Here is a 26,190-nt window from a genome sequence, read left to right on the forward strand (position 1 = left end):
ATTATAGTGTTTAATTTTTAATGGGACGAATTCATGAAGGCACAATAAATAATGCGACAGGCACTCGTAAAGCAATACCATATTAATATTTAGTTTTCTGTATTAACTTTAAATACACATGAAATATTAATTGAGCACATTTGTTGTGCTGTTGCACAGGTCTTAGACATCTGTTCACATGCAGTACATATGCTTGGAATTACATATTAATGCACTGCACACGCAGATTGGGGATGTTGCATGTAGACTCATTAAATAATCGTTCCTGATTCCTAAACCACTAAAGTCTGTGCACTTTTTTTATTATTGCCCTTACAAAAGTTTACTATAGTAAATTCGCACAGTTTTCCCCTGCTTTTTCCATGATTATTCTTTGCACTTATGATAATTTACCATGGTTTGCCATGTTTTATTAATATGCTTTATCATGCCCCTCTGGGCTATACAGTGCTTTTACTATACTTTGTTACACTTAACAATGCTTCTGGGCGGCTCCCGAGTGGCGCATCCAGTAAAGGCGCTCCGCGTGGAGTGAAGGAGGCGCCCTATAGCCTGGAGATCGCAGGTTTGAATCCAGGCTATGTCATTTGCCGACCATGACCGGGGGTTCCTAGGGGGCAGCGCACAATTGGCCGAGCGCCGCCTGGGTAGGGAGGGCTTAGTCTGCAGGGCAATCCACGGTTCACCGCATTCCAGTGACCCCTGTGGCTAATAGGGCGCCTGCGGGTCTGCAGTGGAGCCATTCAGATCTGTGTTGTCCTCCGCATTATAGGTCTGATGGCTTCGCTGTGGATCCGCAGTGCGAAAAATGATGGCTTGGCAGGGACACGTTTCGGAGGACGCGTTTGTCAGCCGCTATTTCCTGACTCGCCGGGGGGTTGCAGCGGTGAACCGGGATTAATAATAACACAATTGGCAATTCTAAATTCGGGAGAAAAATGTGGTAAAAATCATTGGCTACGACTAAATTAAAAAAAATTATAATAATAATGCTACCTTGAATCTTTTAAAACCTGGTTTCATGATTAGTGCTAATCTTCAAAGTAAAAATAAAGAAGTCTGGAAAACAAAACAATCCACAGCAAAAACAAAAAGGGATTCCTCTCCCTCCCCCCCTCTCTCCCTCCACCCCCCTCTCCCTCCCCCTCCCCCCCTCTCTCTCTCCACCCCCCCTCTCCCTCCCCCTCCTTCCCCTCCCCCCTCTCTCTCTCTCTCCTCCCCCTCTCCCTCTCCTCATCATTACTAGATTATGAAATGAAAACCAAACATCTCCCACTCTCCCTACTCTATCCTCCCTTCTCTCCTCTTTCCCCATTCTCTTTGCTCTCTCGACCAATTGCAAATGTTTCCAAAAGTTGAGAACATGCTCAAACACACACACACGGAGTTAAGCAGATAGTGTGTTGTCATTTGAATATTGCATATCACAAGTAAATCCACTGCCTTTATTACATGTAAAGCAGGCTGCAGGAATATGACTGATTGCACTGATGCAGAAGGTTATGTAAGCCAGCTCCAGTACGAGTGTTAACCCAGACAGAAAACAACTCCAGGACACCAGTGATTGTATTTCTTTATCTTCTCTTCTGCAGCAGCTGCATTTGCTTGACTGTTCTTTCTCTGAAGATTAGTGATACTGTCCACTTGGTTTAGCACGTACACACACACACACACTGTTTCCCTTCACTGTCTTCGTGAGGGCATTGACGCCAACTCAACTGGTTTCACTGGTTATATATTAACTTTATGCAACTTAACAAAAACTCATCAGTGTCTGAAAGCAGAGGGGAAACAAAAACCCCAGCAGTGCTAGCAACTGATAAGTTCCACTTTTTGAAAACCAAGAAAAAGGCGTTAGGTACGTTTCCAGTAGACTTCAATTGCAATAAAACAGCGGACAGGTTCCGGACAGGTACTAAGACTCAGGTGAGACTTATTCCTATCGCAGAATTAGCTAACGAGAGTCTGAAGGCTCAGGTTACTGAGATAGGTTAAGATGGGTTTTCTCAGAACAAATCACATAGAGCAGGGGTGCACAACTGAGGTGCTGCAGGTCCGGAGCACTCCTGGTCCTATTCTGCTTGCACCCTAAATTACCAGAACCAACTCATCCTCCTTCCACGTCTCAGCCAGTTAACGATCTAACGAAGCCTATAAACCCAGGAGGACTGCGGGCCTGCAGGGCTGGATTTGTGCAGTTCAGACAGTCAGTATTTCTTTGATGGAAATCACACTTTGATGCTCCTGGTGCCCAGTCCTGTCAAGAGTTCACTTGCGAAGGAAACCGGATCAATCTCTTAACCAGGACTGGGTGAAGATGCAGCTGGTTCTCTTTGAAAGAGACGGGCGTGATCTCGGATCCAGTTTCACAACTCCATGTCAGAACAGCGCCCTACATCTGTACGGTGCTGACCTCTGACCTGACCCCCTGGTACAACAGGCTTGTTTATCTTGGCAGTCATGATGTCGTCAGTAATGTGAGCACTGGGACACGATACACGAGAGGCTGCGGGAGAGAGGGGATCATGTGCATTATCCAGTAATAGAGACCCCGGGACACACTTAAATACAATCGGACAACAGATGGACTTTTACAGGCCCCCAGGCAACACATGTATGTTTGTTGTATATTTCAAATGGAACATCTCCCAGCTCCCATTTGAGCGAGCTTTCTCAAAGTTTGCAAAGTTAAGAAAGTAAAATTCATTTTTTTTAAAAATCAAAAGAAACTGCATTCTGTACCTTTGTATTGAAATATTTACACGCCTATGGAGAAGCCGCCAGGTAAACATCGGGAGGGACCCAGTGATAAAGTATTGCTAGTTTTGCTCCTTTTCATTGCTTAGTGGTATTTTCAGTTTATGAGTCGTTTCTGACCACCTGACGACGCGCCGTGATTGAGTGGGGCGGAGATCCTGGGATCCAAAGTGAACAAGAGGAAAGTGTCAGGTATGACTGACACTGTTTCATTTGCTGTGATTTTCCTCAGTTTGGAAATCTTCGCCTGGCAGCATTTGGTCAGCTGCTGGTCAGAAGAATAGAATACTTTGAAAATGATTGCATTGAGTAGCAGAGACCCTGCAACCCGGTGCACAATTAGCAGGTTTCATGATGTTTCAATAAAGAACCCGAGTCAAATAAAAAATAAATACGTTACTCTAAAAGGGAAGTGATGTATCAAGGTATTTTGTGGGCCCCTGAAAAAGAAAAACGTTCAAATGGAGCAAGCCTGTGCATTGGTAAGCATGATAAAGCACAGATGAGCACTGTAAAGCACGGAGTGCATGCTAATGCAAAGATAGACACTGAAAAAAAGAATTGCTGAAGCTTTTGTCTCTCTGCGTGCCTGCTGATGTGCTGCAGTCTTAAAAGAATAAAGAAAAAAAGGTGATGATGCGAGCTAGGGCAGGTGCTGCCACCTGCTGGTGAAAGGTGTCCTGCCACAGAAGCATGAGACTCATGAATTCAGTCTGCTATCAGCAGTTTAAATGGGTACCAGTGGCAACGCCAGGATTCTGGAAGAGGCGAAGGGGGGGGCAAACAGATGGGCTTGGGGGGGGTACAGGGTTTTTTTATGTTTCTTTTTGTTATTATTATAAAAGTTAAGGGAAGGGAAATTAAGCTCTAAGAAAGTACATTGCAGAATATTTTCACTTTTTTTTTTTTAGTAAACACTAAATTACCTAGGTGTCTCACAATGTATTCACTGCCAATAAATTACATTCAAGCGGTACCAATTGTTAAAATCAAAGTGTTATGCGGTGCTCCACTCTAATTTGAGTCAAATAGCTGTAATTAATTTTCATAATGTGAACAAAATGAGCAATCCTACTTACTTTGTATAAAGTATCAGTATCGTACATCAGCTGGATTCGTATGTTGTGATGATTACAAGCAAACTTGTCCACAACAGCGTCAAGGTCCAGTTGTTTAGCCAAGGCACTTCCCACAGTAAGAATGAAGATGAGAAAGATGTTCATTACCCATTGGGTTTCGCAGATATGTCTTTAAACGTTTCATGCATGGAAAGGTACGCTCAGCAGAAGCACTGGATAGAGGGAAGGTAATGGCAGTGACATACAATTTGTGCAGCTCTTGGAAAGCAATCTAGCCTCAGCTTCTATACTGTCGATGTCACATTTATAATGCTAAGCAAATGGTTTCAGGACTAAAGTGTTGATAGTGATGCCTCTTCTTCACTTGTTACATGTTCTGTAAGACATTCCTTGTGTTACTGAACATGTAATGTACAACACCATGGAGTAGCTCATAAGCTCTCAATACAGTGAAATAAAATAAGGAAATACATAAATGAGGAAATCCATAAATTAGAAAATAGTTCAGTTTAATATAAAAGACAGTAGGCACCTTTCTTACTGCAGTTATTACAAGTCGTGTGTAGTTTCTTACTGTGATTGGCTATAAAGGTAACAAGGCTAACCATAGATTGGATAATGCCTTGCTGTGTGGATTTTTGTCACTGAGTAACTGAAGACATGGTATTCTGGGAATTGTAGTTTTTAGTGGATATTTCAGGGGTGACGCTGTCATGTGGTCACGTGGCGATTTCGTTTCATTGATATTATTTGTAATTATTCTCTGTAATATTATATTGAAAACCCCCAACCTAATTTGTATTCATTTTATTAACTCATTTTGTCTCATACAGACACACCAATGGTTGATTTGTTGTTTTGACGCGTATTAATAACATTTGTTAATATAATTTTATATGGGGGGGGGGGGGGGGATTTGCCATGACAGTGCCCACCTCCCCTTGTCTCGCCCTGGCGTTGCCACTGATGGGTAATAATTATTAATTTAATTTAGTTTGTCTGTTCTTAGAAGCTAAGTAAGCCTGGGCCAGGGCAATGCCTGGATAGGTGAAGCTCCACGTTAATGTGTAATGAATTACCTTTGAGTCGACTTTTAGCTACAGAGTAAAGAAAGAAAGCTCAGTGCCTTCTGGCAAATGACACCGGATCACACTATTAATAGCACACTTACAAGAATCCAAGGCAAACAAGAGCACCTCAAACAGGAAGCCTTTTAGACAGCATTATGGTGGGATTGGTGGGTGGGTGGGTGGGTGGGTGGCTGGCAGGGAGGGGGCGATTTAGCAACCCAAAGATTGTAGAGAGACGGACACTTTTTTTTTTTGGTCCATATATTCTCTTTATTCATTTAACAATATTGTAACAAAACCTAATAGAATAATACACTTTTTTGTTTCTTTTTTTCTCTGCTTCACCATAAATGCAGATTAAACTCATTTTATACAAACACAGCTAGTCTTTGGTATCTTTTCCTATAACAAGATAAACAGTGATGAACATTTATCAATGCTTGGAACGGCTGGTCAGGCGACTGGATGCAGAGGAGGAATTGTGTTTTGTTTGTACGATTTCCATTTAATTTCATTTTAAAACAGGATCCTGTCCTACACTAATTCAGTTTTCTTAACTTATGCTCAGGAAGGTTATAGCTATGAGTCAAAGCATGTCAGTCAATAAGGGAAGAAGCAGCCGGTTGGTTAACGACAAGAAAGAAGGCATTGAAAGGGCGGGGACTATTTCACTTTCTGGCTGAACTGACCTAGGAAATGCAAGACTGCTTGAAAAGCTTTAACCTAGAGTGGTACCACATGTATTGTATGTTTCAAAACTGCCCAGCTAAAGGAAGTGCATGACATGTCGCAATACAATTGTGACGCTCCACGTAATTCCCCCCTTTGGCAATATTGTCCCCAAAAAAAACACAATAAAACAAATCGGCAGTTGAGTTTTGTGTATTAAATTCCCTTTGATTCCTTTTATCGTTTAGATCACAGCTCCCCCAATAGGGTGGGAGTACCATCGGCATAGCTTTGAGTTTCAGAAGAATGCAACTTCACAATATTTGTACTCAAGGAACCTGCCGCAAAACAGGATTGTGCAAAAGCTAACATTTAAGGTCCCTGAAAACGGAGACAGAATCAAATCAAAGCACAAGGCGCCGCTATAGCAGAGCCATCATTTTGATTTAATCCAGACCAGGAGCACTTATAAAAGATACACATATTCAAAGCAGAAAAGCACACTTGAAAGCAAACTGAAATATCAAGTTGTGATTGTTTGTTTGTTTGTTTTTCAATATAATCCATGGATTACTAATATTACTAAAATCCTATCTCTTGTAAAGCAATCAAACCCAGTCCTCCACGCTTGAATTAACACCAGGCAGCTCTGCGGTGTTTGTGGAGGTAGAAGGGATCCAGTCAGTTCTATGGTGCACTTCTTGGGTTTGGCTTCTCTTTGGTCAGTTCTAGCACCATTGACATTACATCAGAAAGACTAGATCTAAAAAGAAAGGCTGTCAAGGCTGTTGTCAGCAAAGACTTTGGCTTGCAGTCTCCTTGCCATCTTCATAGTTAGGTCCAGGCTCTCCAAAATATCTTGAAAAATAAAATATATATATTTAAAGTTGTAAAAAATGAAGGCACAAAAATGACTGGTTCAGTCTTCAGGCATCATGGCTTTACATTGGGAAAACGTGTCTTCGGATAAAAAGAAATCAACCACGCAGTCGCTCCTTGTCCCACGTTTTAGTGCCGTTTCATTCACAGTCTGTCCCAAAGCTGGTTCGTAGGGTATATGGCAACAGTGTAGCTCTCAGCAGAGTCAGGCTTGGCCAGTACTACTGCTTATTGGATTGTGATCTGCATGGTTCATTAACCCCATCAGCCCTGGACTTGTCTGTTCCCAGGGAACACTGGAAGTGAGAACATGGCACACTTGCACTATTAAAACTTTGAAAAACAGAAATCTGTCTCCATCTCTGCGGAAACTCACAAGTCCTGGATTCATTTGAAACTTTGGTCACTTAACAGCGTGCAACATTAAACCAGTATTAGGGGTTTGATTGGTGTTTAAGGGAGGGGAGGGGTGGGTCAAATGACATTGAAATCCCCCTCCCAATCCCACCCCCCTCTTGGAACCTTCCCCCCTGTGCTGGCCGGTCGGTATTTTGACAGAGCATGCGTCTGTCTGTCAGTCTCTACAGCATTCTGATATTCTCGGTTCGCTTGATTCTCTGCTGCTGTTGCGAGACCCCCCCTCCCCCTTGCAGCCCCCCCTGGGGGTCCTGCCCCGCCCCAAACAGCACCAGCATGGTCCTGCTCGACACCCCCCCGAACTCGAAGGCAAACGTCCCATAGAAGACGAGGATGATGAAGGAGAAGATCCACTCGCAGATCGCAGCGGCGTGCTGCAGCTCAAAGCTCTCCTGCACGAAAAACACGCCACCTAGAGGCAAGGAGGGTTAAGGAGCTGGAACAAGGAACAGGCTGGTATCCCTGTGGGTTTATGCTTTATATGTTAACGAGGAGTTTATTCACTCCAGAGTAAATCAGCAAGGCCATTTTTATTATATATTATTATCATCATCATTATTTCCTTGGCTAGCAGGAACATACAATAGTGATCAGGTTGAGGTAAGTAGATGTACTAGGTTAGGATTGGGAGTTATGGGATAGGAGGTGAGTGACAAAGATGAGGGGTTCATTCTGTGACAGTGCAATAGATAGTACAAGCTTGATGAAGGCAAGCAGGGTCAGTGCAGTAGGGGGTGGAGTGGAGGTGGTAGTGGGTGAAGTGTAGAGGGTAGGGGGTAGAGGGTGGTCTAGGGGTACACGGGGTAGACGGTAGTGTAGAGTGTAGGGGTAGGGGTAAAGAATGGAGTGTAGGGGTAGAGAGTAGGAGTTAGGGGGGTAAAGGGTGAAGTGTAGGGGGTAGAGGGTAAAGGGTGGAGCGTAGAGGGTATGGGGTAAAGGGTGGAGTGTAGGGGTAGAGTGTAGGAGTTAGGGGGTGAAGGGTGGAGTGTAGGGGGTAGAGGGTAAAGGGTGGAGTGTAGAGGGTATGGGGTAAAGGGTGGAGTGTAGAGAGTATGGGGTAAAGGGTGGAGTGTAGGGGTAGAGTGTAGGAGTTAGGGGGGAAAGGGTGGCGTGTAGGGGGTAGAGGGTAGAGTGTTGGGGTAGAGGGTAGGGGGCGATTGGTACACAGTGTAAAGGATACTCAGTACGAGTGTGATGAAGGCAAGCAGGGTCAGACTGCAGCGTAGGTGCCCCACTCCGTATTCACAGCCAGTCTTGGCCAGGCGGTACGTCAACGCAGACTGCAGACAAGCAAACAGCATGCTGGTGGGGAATGCAACACCGGCACCTACATAGTGTAGCACCTTCGCATTGTCAACCTGTAAGAGGCAGCAGAGAGGGGAGGGGTTACCGTAAAACAGGGAATTGCAATACAATTCAATATGATGTAATATAATTCAATGAAATACAATTCAATGCAATACAGCACACAGTAGCATCTTAGCGTTGTCAACCTGTAGGGGGCAGCAGAGACAGGAGAGGTTACTGTAGAACAGGGCACTGAAGCAAAATACAATACAACAGAATTAAATACAATTAGCATTGCAGAGAGAGAAGACAGGGCTACATCTAACAATTTCTCACGTACAAAAGCAAGTCAACGCTGCTATAATGTTCAGAAGTTAGGCATGTCTTATGTTTCAGGGTCATATTGACCTGGTGTGATTCCAAACAAATTTCAACAGCCTTGAATTGATCAAATAGTTATACTATTTTTATGTTGAAGAGAAAATGAGCCTCTACTAGCCTCTGCCTTGTAGAGATGTGTATAAACCTGGTTTATAAGCATCTCTTCAGACAGGTGCAGACATTATAATAATAATAATCTTCATGCATACAAAGCTACCTTGCATCATATTGATCTGAGGTATTATGTTCGTACACAAGATCAACTCTAAAAATAAACAAATAAAACACATCTCAAAGTTCTTATTTTCTGTTTATAAGTTTGTGACCCCAACCTAAGAAAAGTCATAAAAATGTTAGGGAGAAAAACAAAAGAAACATTTAAGGTCAATGGAAACCAATGTCATGTCAAATAGACCCGAAACATAACAGGAGGGTTAACTGCAACAGGAATGGAAATAAGACTCCTATTGATGATTCTGAAAATATCACTTGCCAAAAGAGACTGTGGACACGTGGACTGTAATACAGTACATACTTTTAAAAGAGACTGTAGACACTTGGACTGTAATACAGTACATACTTTTAAAAGAGACTGTGGACACTTGGACTGTAATACAGTACATACTTTTAAAAGAGACTGTGGACACGTGGACTGTAATACAGTACATACTTTTAAAAGAGACTGTGGACACGTGGACTGTAATACAGTACATACTTTTAAAAGAGACTGTGGACACGTAGACTAATACAGTACATACTTTTAAAAGAGACTGGACACGTGGACACGTGGACTGTAATACAGTACATACTTTTAAAAGAGACTGGACACGTGGACTGTGATACAGTACATACTTTTAAAAGAGACTGTGGACAAGTGGACTGTTATACAGTACATATTTTTAAATCCGGTACGTATTGTAACAGTATGTAAAATTTACTATTAACAACCCAACATCAAAATGAAATCTAAATGTTATCCATGCACAGAACTGCGTAAAACGTGAAGAGCAATGCAATTTAGCAAAAGGTTTAAAAAACACCAGTTTCCAGAATTAAAACAGAATCCAGTCAGTATTCAAAATTGCAGAGTATAGTGCTCGGTAAGGCCCTTATGCCGCAGTTCACTTGCAAATGAAAACACACAAAAGCAACTTAAGATCACAGATTTAAAACCAATGCGTCACAGTATCCAAAACGTTTTAATGATTAACTTTTCCATTACCCTAGCTTGTCTCATTTGCTTTGTTTTTGCAGCATTTTCATCATGTAAAACTGGAGAAAGCACTGTGTAACTGCACAATAAAAGACAGACTGATTTGGCATGGGAGAAAAACTAAAAAATAAAAAAAATATTTATATATATATATATATATATATATATATATATATATATATATATATATTCAACTAAAACCTAATTATTATATATGTATAATTATGTACCAAGTCTTGCAATTACCACATGGTGGTTGAGGAGGATTTCTATTGAGGAAAACGCTCAACATGTTCAATTCAATAACTTCAAAACGGGCCATTAAACCAGTGGTTAAAGATATTGCACTGTTTTCAGATATTTACCCACTGAAATAAAATATTCAAATATTTCAATTAATTGATCAGATTAAATCCAATTGAAATAGAGCAGTTTCCAAAAGATAATTGAGTGGTTAACAAGGACAAGACTAAACCTGCTTCGAAATGCAGGATAATAATTAGGCTGCTGTATGTTACAGTTACATATTTATGAAGAGTTTGAAGCATTTCAATAAATTTCAACTACTTTACTCATATTTAAATATTTTCAAATAATACTTTCTGCAATCTGTATTTCATTATTTTCAAATAATTGTTACTTTTCACAAACCATATTTATAACTATATTTATCCCAGGTCTGTTACAGAGTGTGTGAACTACGCATCAGCTGCAGAGTCACTTACAACAAAATCTTGCCCGAAAGACGGAGCACCAGGAGGTTATGTGACTTGCTCAGGGTCGCACAGTGAGTCAGTGAGTAAGCCAGGATTTGAACCGGAGGCCTCCTGTTTACAAGCCCTTTTCTTAACCACTGGACCACACAGCATTGAAACTCCCTCCCTGAGCTTAGGTGGACGAGCGCTTGTGTTTCCACTCGAGAACTTCATTTACCAAAAATACGTGGAACTGGCTTCCAGGAATATCCGATTGTAGGGGGAATCTGGAAGATGGGAAGAGGTGTGATGACTCACACTGTGAAAGTCAGAAGCCTATCATTCCCTCTAAAACTATGAAGAGAAAATGTAGAGAGAAGTAAAAGGCAGGCGGCAGGAGGGAAATGAAAGACAAATGCTCTCTCTGCTGACGTGGGACAGACACGTGCAGACATGTAGAGGAATGTGAGTGGAGCCGGGGAATACCAGCGAGAGGGGGAAGGAGAAGAGCAGCCCGTCACCTTACTGGAAGAGCAGAGGCATGAACACAGCTGCTCTGGTCTTACTGTTGTTTGGGATATAGATTTCAGATACATGCTGGGGTCTGGGGTCCAACGATGGTCTGTGCGTGCACAGAACCACCCCTGCAATGGCTGTAGAACAGAGTTAGGACGATGCCTACTTTTAATCCTTATTAAAAAAAAAAAAAAAAAAAAAAAAAGAATATTTCCCTTCCCAACTTAATCAAAGCTTGTTCTCGAGCAGAAACACAAGCGCTTGTCCATCTAAGCTCAGGGAGAAGTTTCAATGTCAGGCTTGTCACCGGGACCACTCGCCGTCCCCCAGGATTCTGAGTATCTTTAGAGAATCCCGGGTCTCGCAAACCAGCATGCAAGTTTGTTATTGAATCAAGCAGCCCGGCCGTCGCTGTCTGTCCCTGGTTTCTGAGCTTCTCTGCTGTGAACAGAACTGGAGCGTTGGAGAAGGCAGGCTGATCCATCATTTACACCAATGCTTTACAGACCCTGCCGTTCTCGTTTTAATAGAGGCTCCCTTGCCAAACAGATGGATGTTTTTAAAGTAAAACAAACAGAGTACCAGGCAGCGCTCTGCACACAGCGGACTCCACCCAATCCCCCACTCCTCGCTTTAACCCTTAGAAAAGATCACCATAGTGAAAGCATAGCAAAGTGTGATGAAGCACAGTGAAAGCATGGCAAAGCACAGGTAAGCATGGCAAAGAATAGAGAGGTATGGTGAAGCATATTAATAAACATGGCAAACCTATTGCAAAGCAGTTTCACCCGTTCCAGGTTTTATTCAAGCTTGATTAGCCACAATGTATAGATAAGAAACTCAAGTGTCTCTTATTAAACTCATATTAAAACCAGGAATGGATAAAACTGCTATGCAATACAGAATATTTTCTTTGGTAATGGACACCTGCCTAATGAGTCTGCCTGAGGAATCCTAACTGCTGGGCACCGAACAAACTTCCTCTTTACCTCTCAACCCGCCTGCCCTATCTCAGTTTATCTTTGCAGATAGACCCTTGAATGTATTATAGTGTTTTTAAACAGGGGTAATTATCCAGGCTTTCCTGCTTGTTTATTACCTGAAAGTTTCCAACGACAATGAGCCCGGCAGCACAGATCCAGCCAGTAGAGAGAGCGGCGGTGTTGAGGACACAGTTCTGGTGCTTCTCAATGACATGGGCATAGCGCAGCAGCCCGACCACCATCACTGAAATACAGTAGAGGGACATGACTGAAACACACACAGGGACATCACTGAGACATGGGCAAGCCAGGGAAGACTCCTGTTGCATTCCAGGTTTTAATGCAAGCTTCATTCACCACAGTGTATAGGTAACAAGCTCAGGTGTGTCTTATTAAATTAAAACTCACAGTAAAATCAGGAATGGATCAAACTGCTATGCAAACGCAGGCAATCAGAACTAATCAGTGAAGCCTAGGCAAACAGAACAGGGGTACCAGAGAAACACAGGCACACAGGGGTGTCACAGAAACACAAGCACACAGGGGTGTCACAAACACAGGCACACAGGGGTGTCACAGAAAAACAGGCACACAGAACAGGACACTGACAAAGTTACTTGTGCTAATAAGTGCTTTAATGAAACCTTGACACTCGCAGCACTGCTAATAAAGAAGCAAAAACACAAACAGTCAAGGTAATCTCATCTTTCACTAGACTCCCAACTAGTCGAGATCAAAGCCCGCTTTCCAATCTCATCCCGCCCATTTCCTCCTCTGAAACCCTACGCTCTGTCTCATGGGCCTGGCTGTTTCCATGCTGCAGGGTTTCGCTTGTTGGGATTCTTCCAAGGATTTATTTTTTCCAGTCGTGGTACCACTTTCCTGCCAGCGCTCTGCTGAAATCCACCCAACAGACAAAACACATGCCTGTGCACAGAAACACAGACTAAACAGGAGGCCCAGATACAAACAGAGCACATCACAGCTGTGATGCAAAACAAGGGCTTAATAAATCCGATCTACTAATTGATATAAATTATACTTACAAAATTAATTTTAAATTATTTATTGTTCATTAATATATCCGATCAACTTATTTCCTGGGCTCGATCAACTTATTTCCTGGCTCGATCTACTTATTTCCTGGCTTAGGCTTGTTTACATTAGAAACAATGGAACCTCCCCTTTAAATTGTAGAGCTTGATCAACTTATTTCCCGATCAACTTATTTCCTGGGAGACCGGCATCTATTGTCCAGACATGCATAAATGTACAGGCAACATACATACACACGGGCAGACAAATTCCTCTGTATATTATATTCATAACTTTGAAACACACAATCATAAATTACAAAGAACATATTCACAGAAAGTGAAAATGATAAACCTTTAGACTAGTGAAATGACCCGTAGATTACGATCCACTGAATTCCCTGTGCTAAGGAAGATTCCTGGAAAGCTTTACCATGACTGGATACACACTAGATATGCTATTTATGTTCTAGTCTAGATACATACGCACAATTGTAAGTGTGTTTATCTGGCCTTGCTGGCAGTAGCATGACTAAGCCTTGCCAAAGCCATCATGTGCAAGGCTCTGTATACAAAATCACTGTGAAACACTGCAGGGGGGGTCTGGTGCAGCTCTGAGCCCAAAGCCACTGCTCGTCAGGGCAGGACTCAAATCGGGATGTGGTTATAACGGGAGACAGAAAAATGATGGCAGATAATTCCAGTGTTGGGAGGCTGGGAGGCTCGCTGGCAGCATCAGTCTGTTTATACGGAGGGGTGGGGGGGGCTCCACTGGAGATCTGGAGAGTCTGCAGGCCAGGTTTACTGTATAAACAGCAGCCTTCAGGGAGGGAATGTGCAGCCATTCCACGGTTGGTAATAAGACTCCCACTGCACACCATTTTGATCCATTTCATTACACACAGAAGACTTTAAAAAAAAACTTAAAAAAAGGATTTGAGATTTCAGGCTGCTGACCAAGTGAAAAAACACACCCTAAATCAAATCAGGTGTAAAAGAATAAATAATTTAAAAAAAAAAAAACGATATGTTGCACTATAGCTCGAAAAGATAGTTTTGTAATTCTGGATCGCTTTAATCTCAGCTCCTTTTACAACTCCACAGAAATATTCCTTCCTGGAAAATACAGCTGCAGGTACTGGAGTTTCTGTTTGAGATCATGAAGAGTTCCTGGAACTGACACATGGTGGTAAGAAAATGCCTCCCTCATGCAGCACAGGAGCATGGTGCCAGCAGCTAGGCACAGACAACGGCTGGTATTTTCAAAGCCTTACTCCAGTCTTTAACTGACTCCTAGTTTTCTTAAAGCAGTAAAACGCCTGATAATTTACAAAACCTCAAAGTTAAATATTTCCAGTTCTCTCAAGTGCTCTCAATGTCTTTTTGTAACATGAACATGATTTTTTTTCTCCTTTCAAAAAAAATAGGAGTCAATTAAAGATTGAAGGAAGCGCTTTGAAGATGTGGCCCGATACGCCTGCAGCGGTAGAAATATCAATTCATATTTTTTTTAAGTTTTAAGTTTAAATCAGATACGGAAAGCCAAACTTTCTACTGTTTCTTACGGTCTGAGGTATAAATGAACACATTACAGGACTGATCCTGGTGGTGACATAATCCAAAAACAATACAGTCTAGCCTATATAATCAAAACTGCGGTCTACGTAATTGCTGTCTTCAGGGGGTTTTGTCATGCACATACTGCTTCACTCTGGGGGAAAAGAAACGGTTCCAGAGCCTATTGTAGCAAACACCGACCCGTTCAAATCTCAAACTCAGGGCTGCAGTTTTTATAGGGGTTTTAACTGATTAATGCAACAGTCATGATCATTCAATTCACTGGATTAATAGTTGCAGCTATTCAGTAAAAACTTCATACCAATTCCAATTAAAAACATTCTTTTTATTTTTTATCATAAATGTGTAATTGTCCCTAAACCCCGATTAATTTAACCCTGGAAAGACAGGAGAGGCCAGTGAATTACCCAGCAGTCTCTCTGCACCACCTCCCAGGAATTTCCTTTTTTTTTGGCCAGTTACTATTTGTCTCTCTCCTGGAAGAGCTTAGACTGTTAGTGGAACGTTGTTGCTTGTTTTGCACGTGTCTTCAGACAGACAGTCAGTCTTCCCAGTGTGTATCAATAAACATGCCCGCTGGCCACCAGAGTGGCTTCAACAACCTCGCTGACCCCCTCAAGCCGAAGGTCGCGTTTGGCCGCTCACCTACAAAGCGGCTGAAAGCTTTTTCACATCTTCCCGTTGAGTCTCAGGCCTCTTCACAGGTCTGCAGTGCTGAATGTTGACTGAATAGTTTTCCCTGTAGTTTTGCACTAGAGGACGCTACACAACACAGCAGTACTCAGGGTATCAGCAGAGCACGCCTCCTTTAGCTGCAGAGACCTCTGGATCTCAGTTTAACAGAGGTCTTCTCAGAGCAAGGTCACACTGTGCGCTCTGTCCGAGGAGAGGCAAGCTGCTGTTTTCATTGGCACGGCCCCGACAGTAGAGCTTTCACAACTCAGCATTCAGGAGCACTGAAGCTACTGGAAATAACACCAGCAAAATCAGACACACGCACTATAATGTGAGCGCTGTTCATACAAATGAGAGACCTTGGAAGTGATCGTATGACATGACAGTCCTGTAGCCTTTAGCAATACCAAACACTGCTTCAGCAGCTGCAGCCAGCAATATCACCAAGTGTGCCATTTTCAATATAAAGACCAGCTAATTATTAAGGGACTGATATAGGGAGAGAAATGTAATGTTGCAAAAAAGAATTGAGAAGGGATGAAAATCAGACACTCCTATTGCATAGCAGCTTCACTCATTTCAGGTTTTAATACATGTTTGATTGGCCCCAGTGTATAGGTAACTAGTTCAGATGTGTCTTATCAAACTCAATAGTAAAACCAGGAATGGATCAAACTTATGCAATGGGAGTCTTTTTCCCCCATCCCTGATGAAGGTCAATGGTTAACAAGAGGTATAAATAAATTCTCCTCTTCCTTTTTTCCAATGGGAATTGTACTCCAGTTCTCCGTGGCTCTGGGACATCAAGATAAAAAGGGAAAATAACAGGGGCCAGAAACAACGCCTTTTATAAAACCCAGCTGACCTCTCCAGCTCTCAATCACACAGCACTGATCCACAGCCTGTGCAATCAAACCAGCAGGCTCTGTCTAACATGGCCTTCTCTAACCGGCACCAAGATAAACTTGAGTGAGGGACAGAGATAAACTGGAGTGAGGGGCAGAGAGATAAGGAAATTCAAAGTGAGAGAGGGAGGGAGAATGGAGAAGTCAAATTCAAAGTGAAAGAGAGGGAGAAGGGAGAGGGGAGAGAGAGGGGAGAAGTGAGAGAGAAAGGAGAGAGGGAAGAGGTAAAATTCAAAGTGAGGGAGAGGGAAAAGGGTGAGAGAGAGAAGAGATAAGGAGAGAGAGAGAGAGAGAGAGAGAGAAGAGATAAGGAGAGAGAGAGAGACGGGAGAGTTTCGCATGTCGAAGCCCTATTCTTTTTAATCAACTTGTGTCTCTGGTTTCTAAACATTGAACGAGACTGTGACTTGAGTGCCATTCAGGGGACAAGAAGCACAGAATCTGCAAATTACCTTCATTCCTCGAGATTGGAACGTGCAGAGACAGGCAAGAAGAGCAGCTTCATGTGCAAAGGGAAACATAGCATTGGCCTGGCAGAGATACGTGTTAGCTGTGCTTTGACAAGCATGGAGCAGAAACTCCTGAGTTAATGTTGTAACGGTCACAAGAAGACAACAAATAAAAATCACCCCATCCATTAATACATGCTGAAGATCTTATATAATACTAGCCTGTGTGCTCCAAACTGGTGTACATGCTTAATACTAAAAGAAAGTCCCATGACAAACATTTTGACTAGTCTTATCTCAATCAATGATGATTTATTAAGAAAGGCTTCTAATCAAAACATTTGTCATTGAACGTATTATTATTCTTTGAGTATTTCTGCATTTAGCAGTGTTCAATAGTTATGGATGATGCAAAACATGCAGAATATAGACATGATTTGGGAATCAATTCCTCAAACAGGTAGCCTGAATCTGATTCTATTGATAAACCAGGTAACTGCATATTAAAGAGGTAAATGTACTCTTAAAATAATTCTGCCAGGACTGATATGACACTGAGGGACATGAGAGGCTGTCACTTACCCATGAAGGAGCCCACGCTGCAGATGAGGCTGAACAGGCAGCTCTCGGGGGGCAGGGTCCCACACTTACTGCAGGAGACAGAGACGGGCAGAGACAGAGACACGGTGCAGGGTTAGGAGCTGTCTGAAGCAGGAGTGTTAAACTCAAGGATGAGGGACTCCCAGAACAGCTTTATTCAGGAGGCCCTTCCGAGCACGCAGGCTGCCACTTGGGTGGATGGGATTTAAAGGTTTTCTGATTTGGGGTCGAAATCAAAGTTGGAAGACAGCACCCCGACTTTCACCTGCATTTAAATGAGAGAACTTCAAATTCTCATCAACCCATTGGAATGACCCTTAAAAAGGTTTACCTTGGTATTGTTGCAGTTTTCCCATGCCTGTACTGTATGCTTTCACAATGCTTTATTACACTTTGCTATGCTTTCACAATGCTTTATTACACTTTGCTATGCTTGTACTGTATGCTTTCACAATGCTTTATTACACTTTGATATGCTTTCACAATGCTTTATTACACTTTGCTATGCTTTCACAATGCTTTATTACACTTTGCTATGCTTGTACTGTATGCTTTCACAATGCTTTATTACACTTTGCTATGCTTTCACAATGCTTTATTACACTTTGCTATGCTTGTACTGTATGCTTTCACAATGCTTTATTACACTTTGCTATGCTTGTACTGTATGCTTTCACAATGCTTTATTACACTTTGCTATGCTTGTACTATGGGGATTGTTACAGTGATTGCTCTTTTACAAAAGGAATGTTTCTATTTTTACATTGCAATGATTATTGTTATCTACAGAGCTCCAGCAGGTCACCTTTCACCTACTTTACACTCAGAGCAGGGGAAATGCAGGGAGGGAGTGGAGCGGGGGGGGGGGGGGGGGGGGATTATTAACTCTTTCAACACCGCAGATATGAACACGATTACAGGTTCATTCAATTCTGCAGACTGCTCTCTTGCTCTCCTCTCCCAGGTGACTGGCTCCCTCTCCTCTGACATGGCTTGCTCAGTAAAGTCAGAAGCGTCTTTCAACCCTGAACTGGGAACTTTCACCTTCAGGGACATTTTCACTGCGTCCTCATCATTGTGTAGTTGAACATATTTCTGATATGCATACTACTATGACTACTATGACTGCTATTGCTATTATTATTATTATTATTATTATTATTATTATTATTACTACATACCTATACACTGTACTTGTTTACAGCTCCTCTCCATCGAGCTACAGAACATCCCTCTGGGCTTGGTGTGGTGTAGACTCCACATGCCTGCTGAGTTTACTTATGTAGTAATATATACTTTGTGTGTGTGTGTGTGTGTGTGTGTGTGTGTGTATGTGTGTGTGTGTGGCTATATATATACACACACACATACACAAACCTCGCTGTCATTATATATATATATATATATATACACATATACAGAATATATATATTGTATGTCTCACTCCTAATACCCTCCAGTTCCTTACCTGACCAGCGGGATGTTGTCTGGGGTGCAACAAAATTCGGGGCCTTCTTGCTCGGCTAGCCCCACCTTACATGACAGGTTGTACACCCTGAGAAAGAGGGGGGGGGGGGGGGGTTATATCACATCACTATCAGGGTCTCCTATATATTATATAGATTATTGTACAGGCAGGGTGACCCCTGCTCAGGGTGTCAGTGAGTCACCGCTCCAGTTGTGCAATGCCAGCTGTGCTGATGTCACTTTGCCCCAAGAGGACACTGAACAAACACGGGCTTGTTACACAAAAAAAACCTCTCCCCACCGCTAAGCCCATGGGTCAGGGCCAAGCTGGTTCCCAGGCCAGCTTCTGTGTTTCTTCTAGCTGAAATATGAAATACACCACTAAACCAGTTTAGAAAAACAATTTAAAATGGACTCACTCTTAACCATGACCCTGCACCTTAACAAAAAAAAGAAAAGTAATCTTTGTAGGATTAAAAATGAGGTCATTGAACCGGCACTTTTACTAGTTATCATGGACAGAAGAAGAATAAAACAACATTATGCAACTTTTATTGGCTCCAGTATACAAGAAGGAGGTTTTAGTGGCATGGATGGGACACTCCCCATGGATGGGACACCCTTCTACAAGGGGGCCTGTCTCTCAAAAGTTTCAGGTTAATCTTTTCACTACCCAGTCATCACTGCTGCCTGACAATAAATGAGCAGCTAGGAGCCACACAGCATACTCCCAGGAAAACGACTGCGTTCGGTGCAACATCAGTGGGACAGTTCCCACGATATTCTCTTCTTCACCAGTCCCCAAGGATCTCACAGTATCTGTCTCTGAATGCACCCCAAATGCATGCACAGTTGAGCAGGCAAGCCTTTCGGCTAATGCCTTCATCACTGTTTTATTTATTTACAGCACTGGGGAATAGATTGCATCAACCGCCTATCCCGGGCTTACCTCTACAAATAAGGTGGTTGATGCAAACCAGGTGGATCCCCCGGCGCTGTAAAATGCTCTAATGAAAATCAAGCTCGGATTCATCCCAACAGGACACCAGCTGATGAAATCAAACACACAAGCGTTTCAGCTCCATCACTGTCACTGAAGCACTTGAAGGAGAAGAAGAAGTTACTGTACCAGTTCTCCACGGGGCAGACGTGTTGATTGAACAGAGCCAGGGCATATCTGGAAAGAAAAATACAGAAATAAATTAATACACAAGTACAGCTCTGTATATACTGTACAGCACATCCAAAAATATACAATAATAATTAGAAAACACTGAACACAGTGACTTAGTGAAGGGCTCTTATACTGTGAAGTATAGCACATGTACAATTCAACGCTGACATGGCCCAGGGATGGAAATAAGACTCCCATTACATAGAACTGATCCATTCCTGGTTTTACTAGGAGTTTAATAAGACACACCTGAGTTTGTTACCTATACACTGGGGCTAATCAAGCTTGTAGTAAAACCTGGAATGGGCGAGTCTAATTTCCATCCATGTGGCCAATTAGTGAATTAACTGAATCTGGGAAATAACAAGCAGGGTTGTATTACAAACAGATGAGGCACTCAAGTATAGTATATCTATAAAGCAAAATTCTGTAGATTTAAGAGACGCAGGCAATACTACAAGTAACTTATCAATTGAAGGGGCTCTCACTATGCTGAATAGAGGAGGGGTTTACAGCATGTACTGTACTATACTGTGCATGAAGGAGTCCACCAGTACAAGGACTTGAGAAGTTCTACTTTTATAAAATCTGATAGTAATCCGAGTTAACAGGTTCCTGCTCCGACTGCAGACTGGTACACATGAAACAGTTCTGCAAGCATACAAGACCAAATGAGATAATGTGTTCAGCAGAGTGTCACCTGTTGGATTTAAAACAGTACAACGCGTCAGCTTGTATCTCTAGCGCAACTGAATATGTTTTGCCTGAAGCGATTACATACTACTGTATTACATTGGACTCCATTGATAAATATCAAAAGGGTATGTGTGCCCTTATAAAATGGCATTCTTGCAGTTATGCCACGCCTTTCACATGCTTATACTGTGCAGTTACCATAGTTTGCCATTTTTTTATTTATTTATTTTTTTTAATATGCTTTACAATGCTTGCGTATGCTTTACCAGACTTTCACTGTGCTTTATTACGCTTTGCTGTGGGAAATGTTTATAAGGGTTGGCATTGAAGTCCGAAGTGTCCCCAGGCTGTAGAGCGGTCAGTGCCTGCGAGGTCATTCCCCTGATTCATCACTCGCTGGACGGTCACTGAACTAGCAGCCAGCAAACACTGGAGATTACCTTACTAACTCTTTAACGTCACTGTCTATCCCTTCTGTGTCACACTTATTTTAACACTTATCCACCCCTGTTATTTGTATTCCAACTACAACTACTGAAATAAGCAATACACGGCAAACGTGAGGACTGTAAAAGTCGTTTGAGACCTTCTGAACTTAATTTCCATGGTATTTTATTTATACACTTTTTGCAAGCCCAAGAAAATAATGAATGTAACGCTGTGCTGAGACTGCAAGAAAATAGCAGAACACTTCTGCTTAGTTTTTCTTGTGCAATTGATTGATCTGTAATCTCCTACTGCTGCAAGCAACGGTAGGACAGACATTTCTATTTTGCTCACATAGCGGCAAGCAGGTTTAAAAGCGGGTAATACAAACAAGCTGGACTTCAAACAAGGCTAAAGCAGAGCGCACAGGCGGCTGAACAACAATACAGTAAATGGAAACCGGACGATTATATTTCATTGTGATTGTGGGAAACGGTAGACTTGGGAACAATTTGGATTTTTTTCATGAAGAAGCTACTATTCCTTCTCAGTGTACCTGAAGCTGGAGATGGATTGAGAAGTGCATCCATCTTTCTAACAAGAACCAGGAGCTGAATTGCAGAACAGGGAATGTGGACAGTCTCCAACTAGAGACAGAGACCTTCGTCTTATGACATGAACCGGCATCAAGCAAGTTCAACTGCAGGGCTAACCATCAATTAAAAACGTGCACCATTCATCATCCCTTAATAGATTATAGCTCACAGATCAGGTACGGAGCAGAGCACTAATTACCCAATGAGAGGATTCCTTCTTAGCTAACAAGCACTATCGCATCTTGAAAAACTCTCCCTGTTAAAACAAGACTATTGAAATGATTATAATGATCTAATCAAACAGAAACTCTTAAAGGGATTGGCATGTTAATATCAAGGTTGATTTCTTACCACTTTAGTGTCCTCTCACCAGTGTTCTGTATTCTTCTCTATCGTTCTTTCTGTTTAGTACATATCTGTCATGCTCGCTAACTATGCCACCAAAGATCACTTCTGAAAAGACTCCTCAAAGCCGAGAAAGCACATCAGTGTGGCAACCCCTTATGAACATTCCCCATATTAAAAGCATAGCAAAGTGTGATACACACAGTGAAAGCATAGTAAAGCACTGGAAAGCATTATAAAGAATAGCGAGGTATGGTAACACATACTAATAAACATGAGCAAACCAGGGTAAAATCTTGATTGGCACTCCTGTTCTCTATCCTGAGGGGAGAGCTTGTCTGAGCCCTGCATTCCAGCTGGCTTGTGCTTGTGCTTGGAAGCTGAAAGAGACAGGTATAGAGCAGGGCAGCACAGAGAGTAGATTCCTCTACCTTTCTGGAATGCAGTGCCACAGGCCACAGAGAAGCGAGCTATATCACCTCCTCTTCAGCAGCACTGCACCTGCACTATCCTATTATCGCAACTTTGAAGAAAAGTGCCAAGTAACAGCTGTGTGCAGTTATGAAATGCCAGCACTGTTACAACACACCTCAGCTATCTTTGTCGCAGTTGGCGTTTCATTTTTTGGTACTTTTTAAAATAAAGGCGCCGTAATTAAAATGTAATCCTAGGGTTAAAATCAATTGTCTTAACTCTTTATTAGCACCAGCAACATTATCACCGGTCCCCCTTTTACGATCCATGTTCTTTCCTTATCACTGCCAGTCTACCAGACTACCAAGTATCTTCAGAGGTACTCCTGTGATTTATGATTGTCCAGCATGACTTTGTCACCTTCTCTGAATCCTGTATGAGAAAGCGCTGCACAGATGCAAATAAGATGTTTATTATTATAGCGGGCAATTGAAGTGCAGCTGGTGGGTATTGTGGATGCTGCAAGCCCACACAAGCTGCTAATTTACACACCAATTTAAAAACAATGCAACTGTCGGTAAACCTCGGCTGCCACTTTGTTCTCTGAAAGATATGCAAAGTTTAAAGCAGGGAAGCTTTGCTCATTTCTCACTGCCACAACTACACAGAATGCAAGCGGACCCCTTCTAAAAGAGTCTCTTAGTAAAAGCACAGCAAAGTGTAATAAAACACAGTGAAAGCGTGGTAAAGTACAGATAAGCATTTTAAAAGTTTTTATATATATATTTATTGATGTGTCAATAAGTGCCAATTAATACTTTGAAATAAACGACTCAGGCATTTCATTTAAGAGCTTTGACTTTGTATTGAGTTGTTTCTTTCATGTCTTAGAATTGTAATTGGTGTTTTCCCTTTCTGAAATAGCCAACAACAACAACTTGGAGTAAAATGCTTAGAGATTCTGACAACCTGTGCTGTGTTGTGAATGGGAGCCTTTGTGATGTTTGTTTCTTGAAACTGTACCTTGTCCTGGTATCGCAGGATCTGTAATCTCAACGAGAGGGAATGGCAATAGGAATCCCATAATAAGCAGTAGTGCTGTTGGTACTTTAATCGTTAACATACAGTACTTGTCATCTCATTGTTAAATTCCCACAAGGCTTGAAACTCACACTAGCCTTGCACCCAGTCTTGGGTCTCAGAACTACCTTCAATTAAGTATCTGGTTTGTGATCAGAATGCAGCCGTTAGGGCAATTGCCCCCCTAATACCCTATTCCTGTTTAAAACATGATTTCACATTGTTTAGACAGTGTAAATACCCTTCGGAAAAAAAAACACAGCAGTGTAATAACGCACTGTAGAAGCATGGCAAAGCATAAGTATGCATTGTAAAGAATAGCGAGGTATGGTAAAGCATAGTAATAAACATGGCAATCCAGGGTAAGCTATGATAAATATATAGTGTAACCATGGGAAAAGCATTGGGGAAACTGCAAAAATACTGTGCAAAAACACTGTGGTAAGCTTTTATAAGGGCAAGGTATAACATTTCTCATCCCCCGGTAGCTGCATGAACAGTAAACATGTACTGTACTCTTAATGGGAGGCTTGTTCATGCTGTGGATTTAGCAGGGGTCTGAGTGCTCAAAACTCCTAGCTCCAGGTCACTTCAGTAATACCCGACCAAGGTCTGAGTGCAGGGCTGAGTGTGGGGCTGGGTGCAGGGCTCTCCTATCACCCCATTGGAAATGTGAATGTGTAAAGTAAAGGCTGTGCTGCTCACACTATCCACATCCCGGTGATGGTGAAGACAGGCAGGCTGGCCGGGAGGAGCATCCACAGGAACATTGCCAGCCTGGGGGTCCCTCAGAGAACTTCTACCTTCCCAAATATTCCTCCTTCTTTTCTCCCACACAGCTGGGTTTTTAATCACCATTGAATCCAGGAACTCGGGGGATTTAATTCATAACCGCCAGCATCCACCCGCAAACAATAACAGCAACAAAGAATCTGTGCCACGATGTTTCTTCTACCCTGAAAATGAAACAAGTCTTATTATAGATCGATACTTTACTAAAACTATATTTGTTCTAATGTGTTTCACAGGAAGACGTTTTTTCAATCCAGCGCATGTGAGATCTACATAGTGACCAGTGAGAGCAGGACAGGTAAGATTAACGGGCATTAGCTAGAACCATTTTAAACAGACTGGGGCTAATTTTCCACTATGGGCAAATGGCCCATGTTATACATTTTCTGTGGGGGGCTGTGTCATGTACTGTGAAATATGCACAAAAAGCTGTGTTCAAATACACAAAAAGCGTTTACATAACTTCTAAACGGGCTCTACAATGCGTCAAGCCTCCAGCAAGAAAGTCCGAGACACCACATCTGTTCTAGAACTGGACTGTGTGAATTAAAAAAATACACAGCAGCTGACTTTGGAAACCCGCGCCGAGTCTGCGAGCAATGAAAGGATCATACCATGGGAAGTCTACACACAGAGACGGGCATTTTAATCAAACTTAAAAGAGAGTTCTAAAATCTAATGGACAGTTAATACAGAACGCCCAGACTGGAAAGAGTTCTGAGTTTACCTGTTCAGGTATTAGTGGTCTGTTTTATGTTGAAAACATTTAAAAATGTAACCATCAAGACATTCAAAGTAAATAATAGTTAACATAATGAAATAAAGTCCAAGGTTTGTGTATTGGGGTGTACATTTGTAATATCCGCCAGGTAAATGTAATGCACACTTTCTTTGTTTTGTATTTATTGAATAGTTTTGTAGTAATAATAATAATAATAATAATAATAATAATAATAATAATAATAATAATAAAACCCAAGTGCCGAGATGGAAGAGTTCATTTATATAATTTGGTATCTGATTGACAACACCTTGGTTAAAAAAAAAAAAAAAAAAAAAAAAAGTTACATAAAATGCTTGTTTTTGCAACCGAAAAAGTCACGAAAACAAGTAGTGAGAAAAAATAAATAAATTTCCAAGAAAAACAACAGAAAGCACAGTGTGCTATTTTAAGATCGATTCCACGTAGTCTGAAGAGTACTTTTTTCTTTCCTCCCGGAAAATGTTGTTGAATAAACGAGTTTAAAAGCTGTGCAGTGCCCCACAGTAAATGTGTGGGTTTTTTTTGCTCTTACCTTTTTCTTGCTCCTCTGATCCCCCTTCCCAGAATGACAAAAAAAGAAAAACACACACACACGCACAGTCCTCTCAGTTTGTAGCGACGCTGTTTTCTTCGAAATGCGTACCTCTTGTCCACATCAGCGAGTCAGTCTTTCCACATAAAAGCTTAATAAAGCAGACCTTCACAATCCTGCTCGGAAAACTAAACTCCGTAAGCAAGTCCCAACAATCCGTGCTCAGTGTGAGCTTTCTGGATGGCTGTTCCTATTTGTAATTTGATTTGATGCTTGTGCTCTCTCTCCCCCTCCCTCTCTCCGTCACTAGCTCCCTCCCTTCCTCTCTCCCTCCCTTCCTCTCTCCCTCCATCCCTCTCTCTGTCTCTCTCTCTCCCTATCCCCATCCCTATCGCTATCCCTATCCCAGGACTCCCAGAAGGTTCACGGCAAGTTCCCATAACACAAAAGAACACCTCGGTCCGTCACCATTACAAAATCCTATATTACAGTGTGCACTGCAGTACGCTATAGTAAACTATAATAATAATAATAATAATAATAATAATAATAATAATAATAATAATAATAATAATAATAAACTTTATTTTGTACAGCGACCTTAAAAGCAATCATCTCAGTAATAAATAGTATAGTACAGCAATAAATAAACAGATTATACATAAAGAAAGCACAAGGAAATAAAACAATCATAAAAACGCCTTTCTAAAAAAGTAGC

General features: G+C 41.9%; 1 protein-coding gene across 2 annotated transcripts; it reads right to left on the minus strand.

Annotated features, from left to right (window-relative positions):
* Nucleotides 1–5,772: 5,772 nt before the first annotated feature.
* Nucleotides 5,773–25,742, minus strand: LOC117415738 (transmembrane protein 150A-like). 2 transcript variants are annotated; one of them, XM_059026273.1, is made up of 9 exons: nt 25,473–25,742; nt 24,091–24,341; nt 22,585–22,752; nt 19,784–19,831; nt 18,656–18,742; nt 17,170–17,237; nt 12,063–12,190; nt 8,052–8,229; nt 5,773–7,283 (listed from the first exon to the last, which is right to left on the minus strand). In XM_059026273.1, exons 3-9 carry the CDS (start codon nt 22,632–22,634, stop codon nt 7,036–7,038), a joined length of 807 nt encoding a protein of 268 aa, XP_058882256.1. In that variant the 5' UTR covers nt 22,635–22,752; nt 24,091–24,341; nt 25,473–25,742; the 3' UTR covers nt 5,773–7,035. The 2 variants fall into 2 exon arrangements, with proteins under 2 accessions (XP_058882256.1, XP_033882359.1); XM_034026468.3 differs by lacking the exon at nt 22,585–22,752 and having other exon boundaries at nt 25,473–25,738.
* Nucleotides 25,743–26,190: the final 448 nt, after the last annotated feature.

This window comes from Acipenser ruthenus, chromosome 7, assembly GCF_902713425.1.
Source record: "Acipenser ruthenus chromosome 7, fAciRut3.2 maternal haplotype, whole genome shotgun sequence".
Lineage (NCBI taxonomy): Eukaryota > Metazoa > Chordata > Actinopteri > Acipenseriformes > Acipenseridae > Acipenser > Acipenser ruthenus.

Excerpts from the sequence above, each read along its gene's own strand:
- LOC117415738 (XM_034026468.3), bottom strand. The coding sequence starts at position 24,155 with ATGTTCCTGTGGATGCTCCTCCCGGCCAGCCTGCCTGTCTTCACCATC. Across the intron at positions 18,743-19,783 it reads GTCTGCCCCGTGGAGAACTG|GGTGTACAACCTGTCATGTA; the intron begins GTACAGTAACTT and ends CCTCTTTCTCAG. Across the intron at positions 12,191-17,169 it reads CAGCGTGGGCTCCTTCATGG|TGATGGTGGTCGGGCTGCTG; the intron begins GTAAGTGACAGC and ends ACTGTATTTCAG.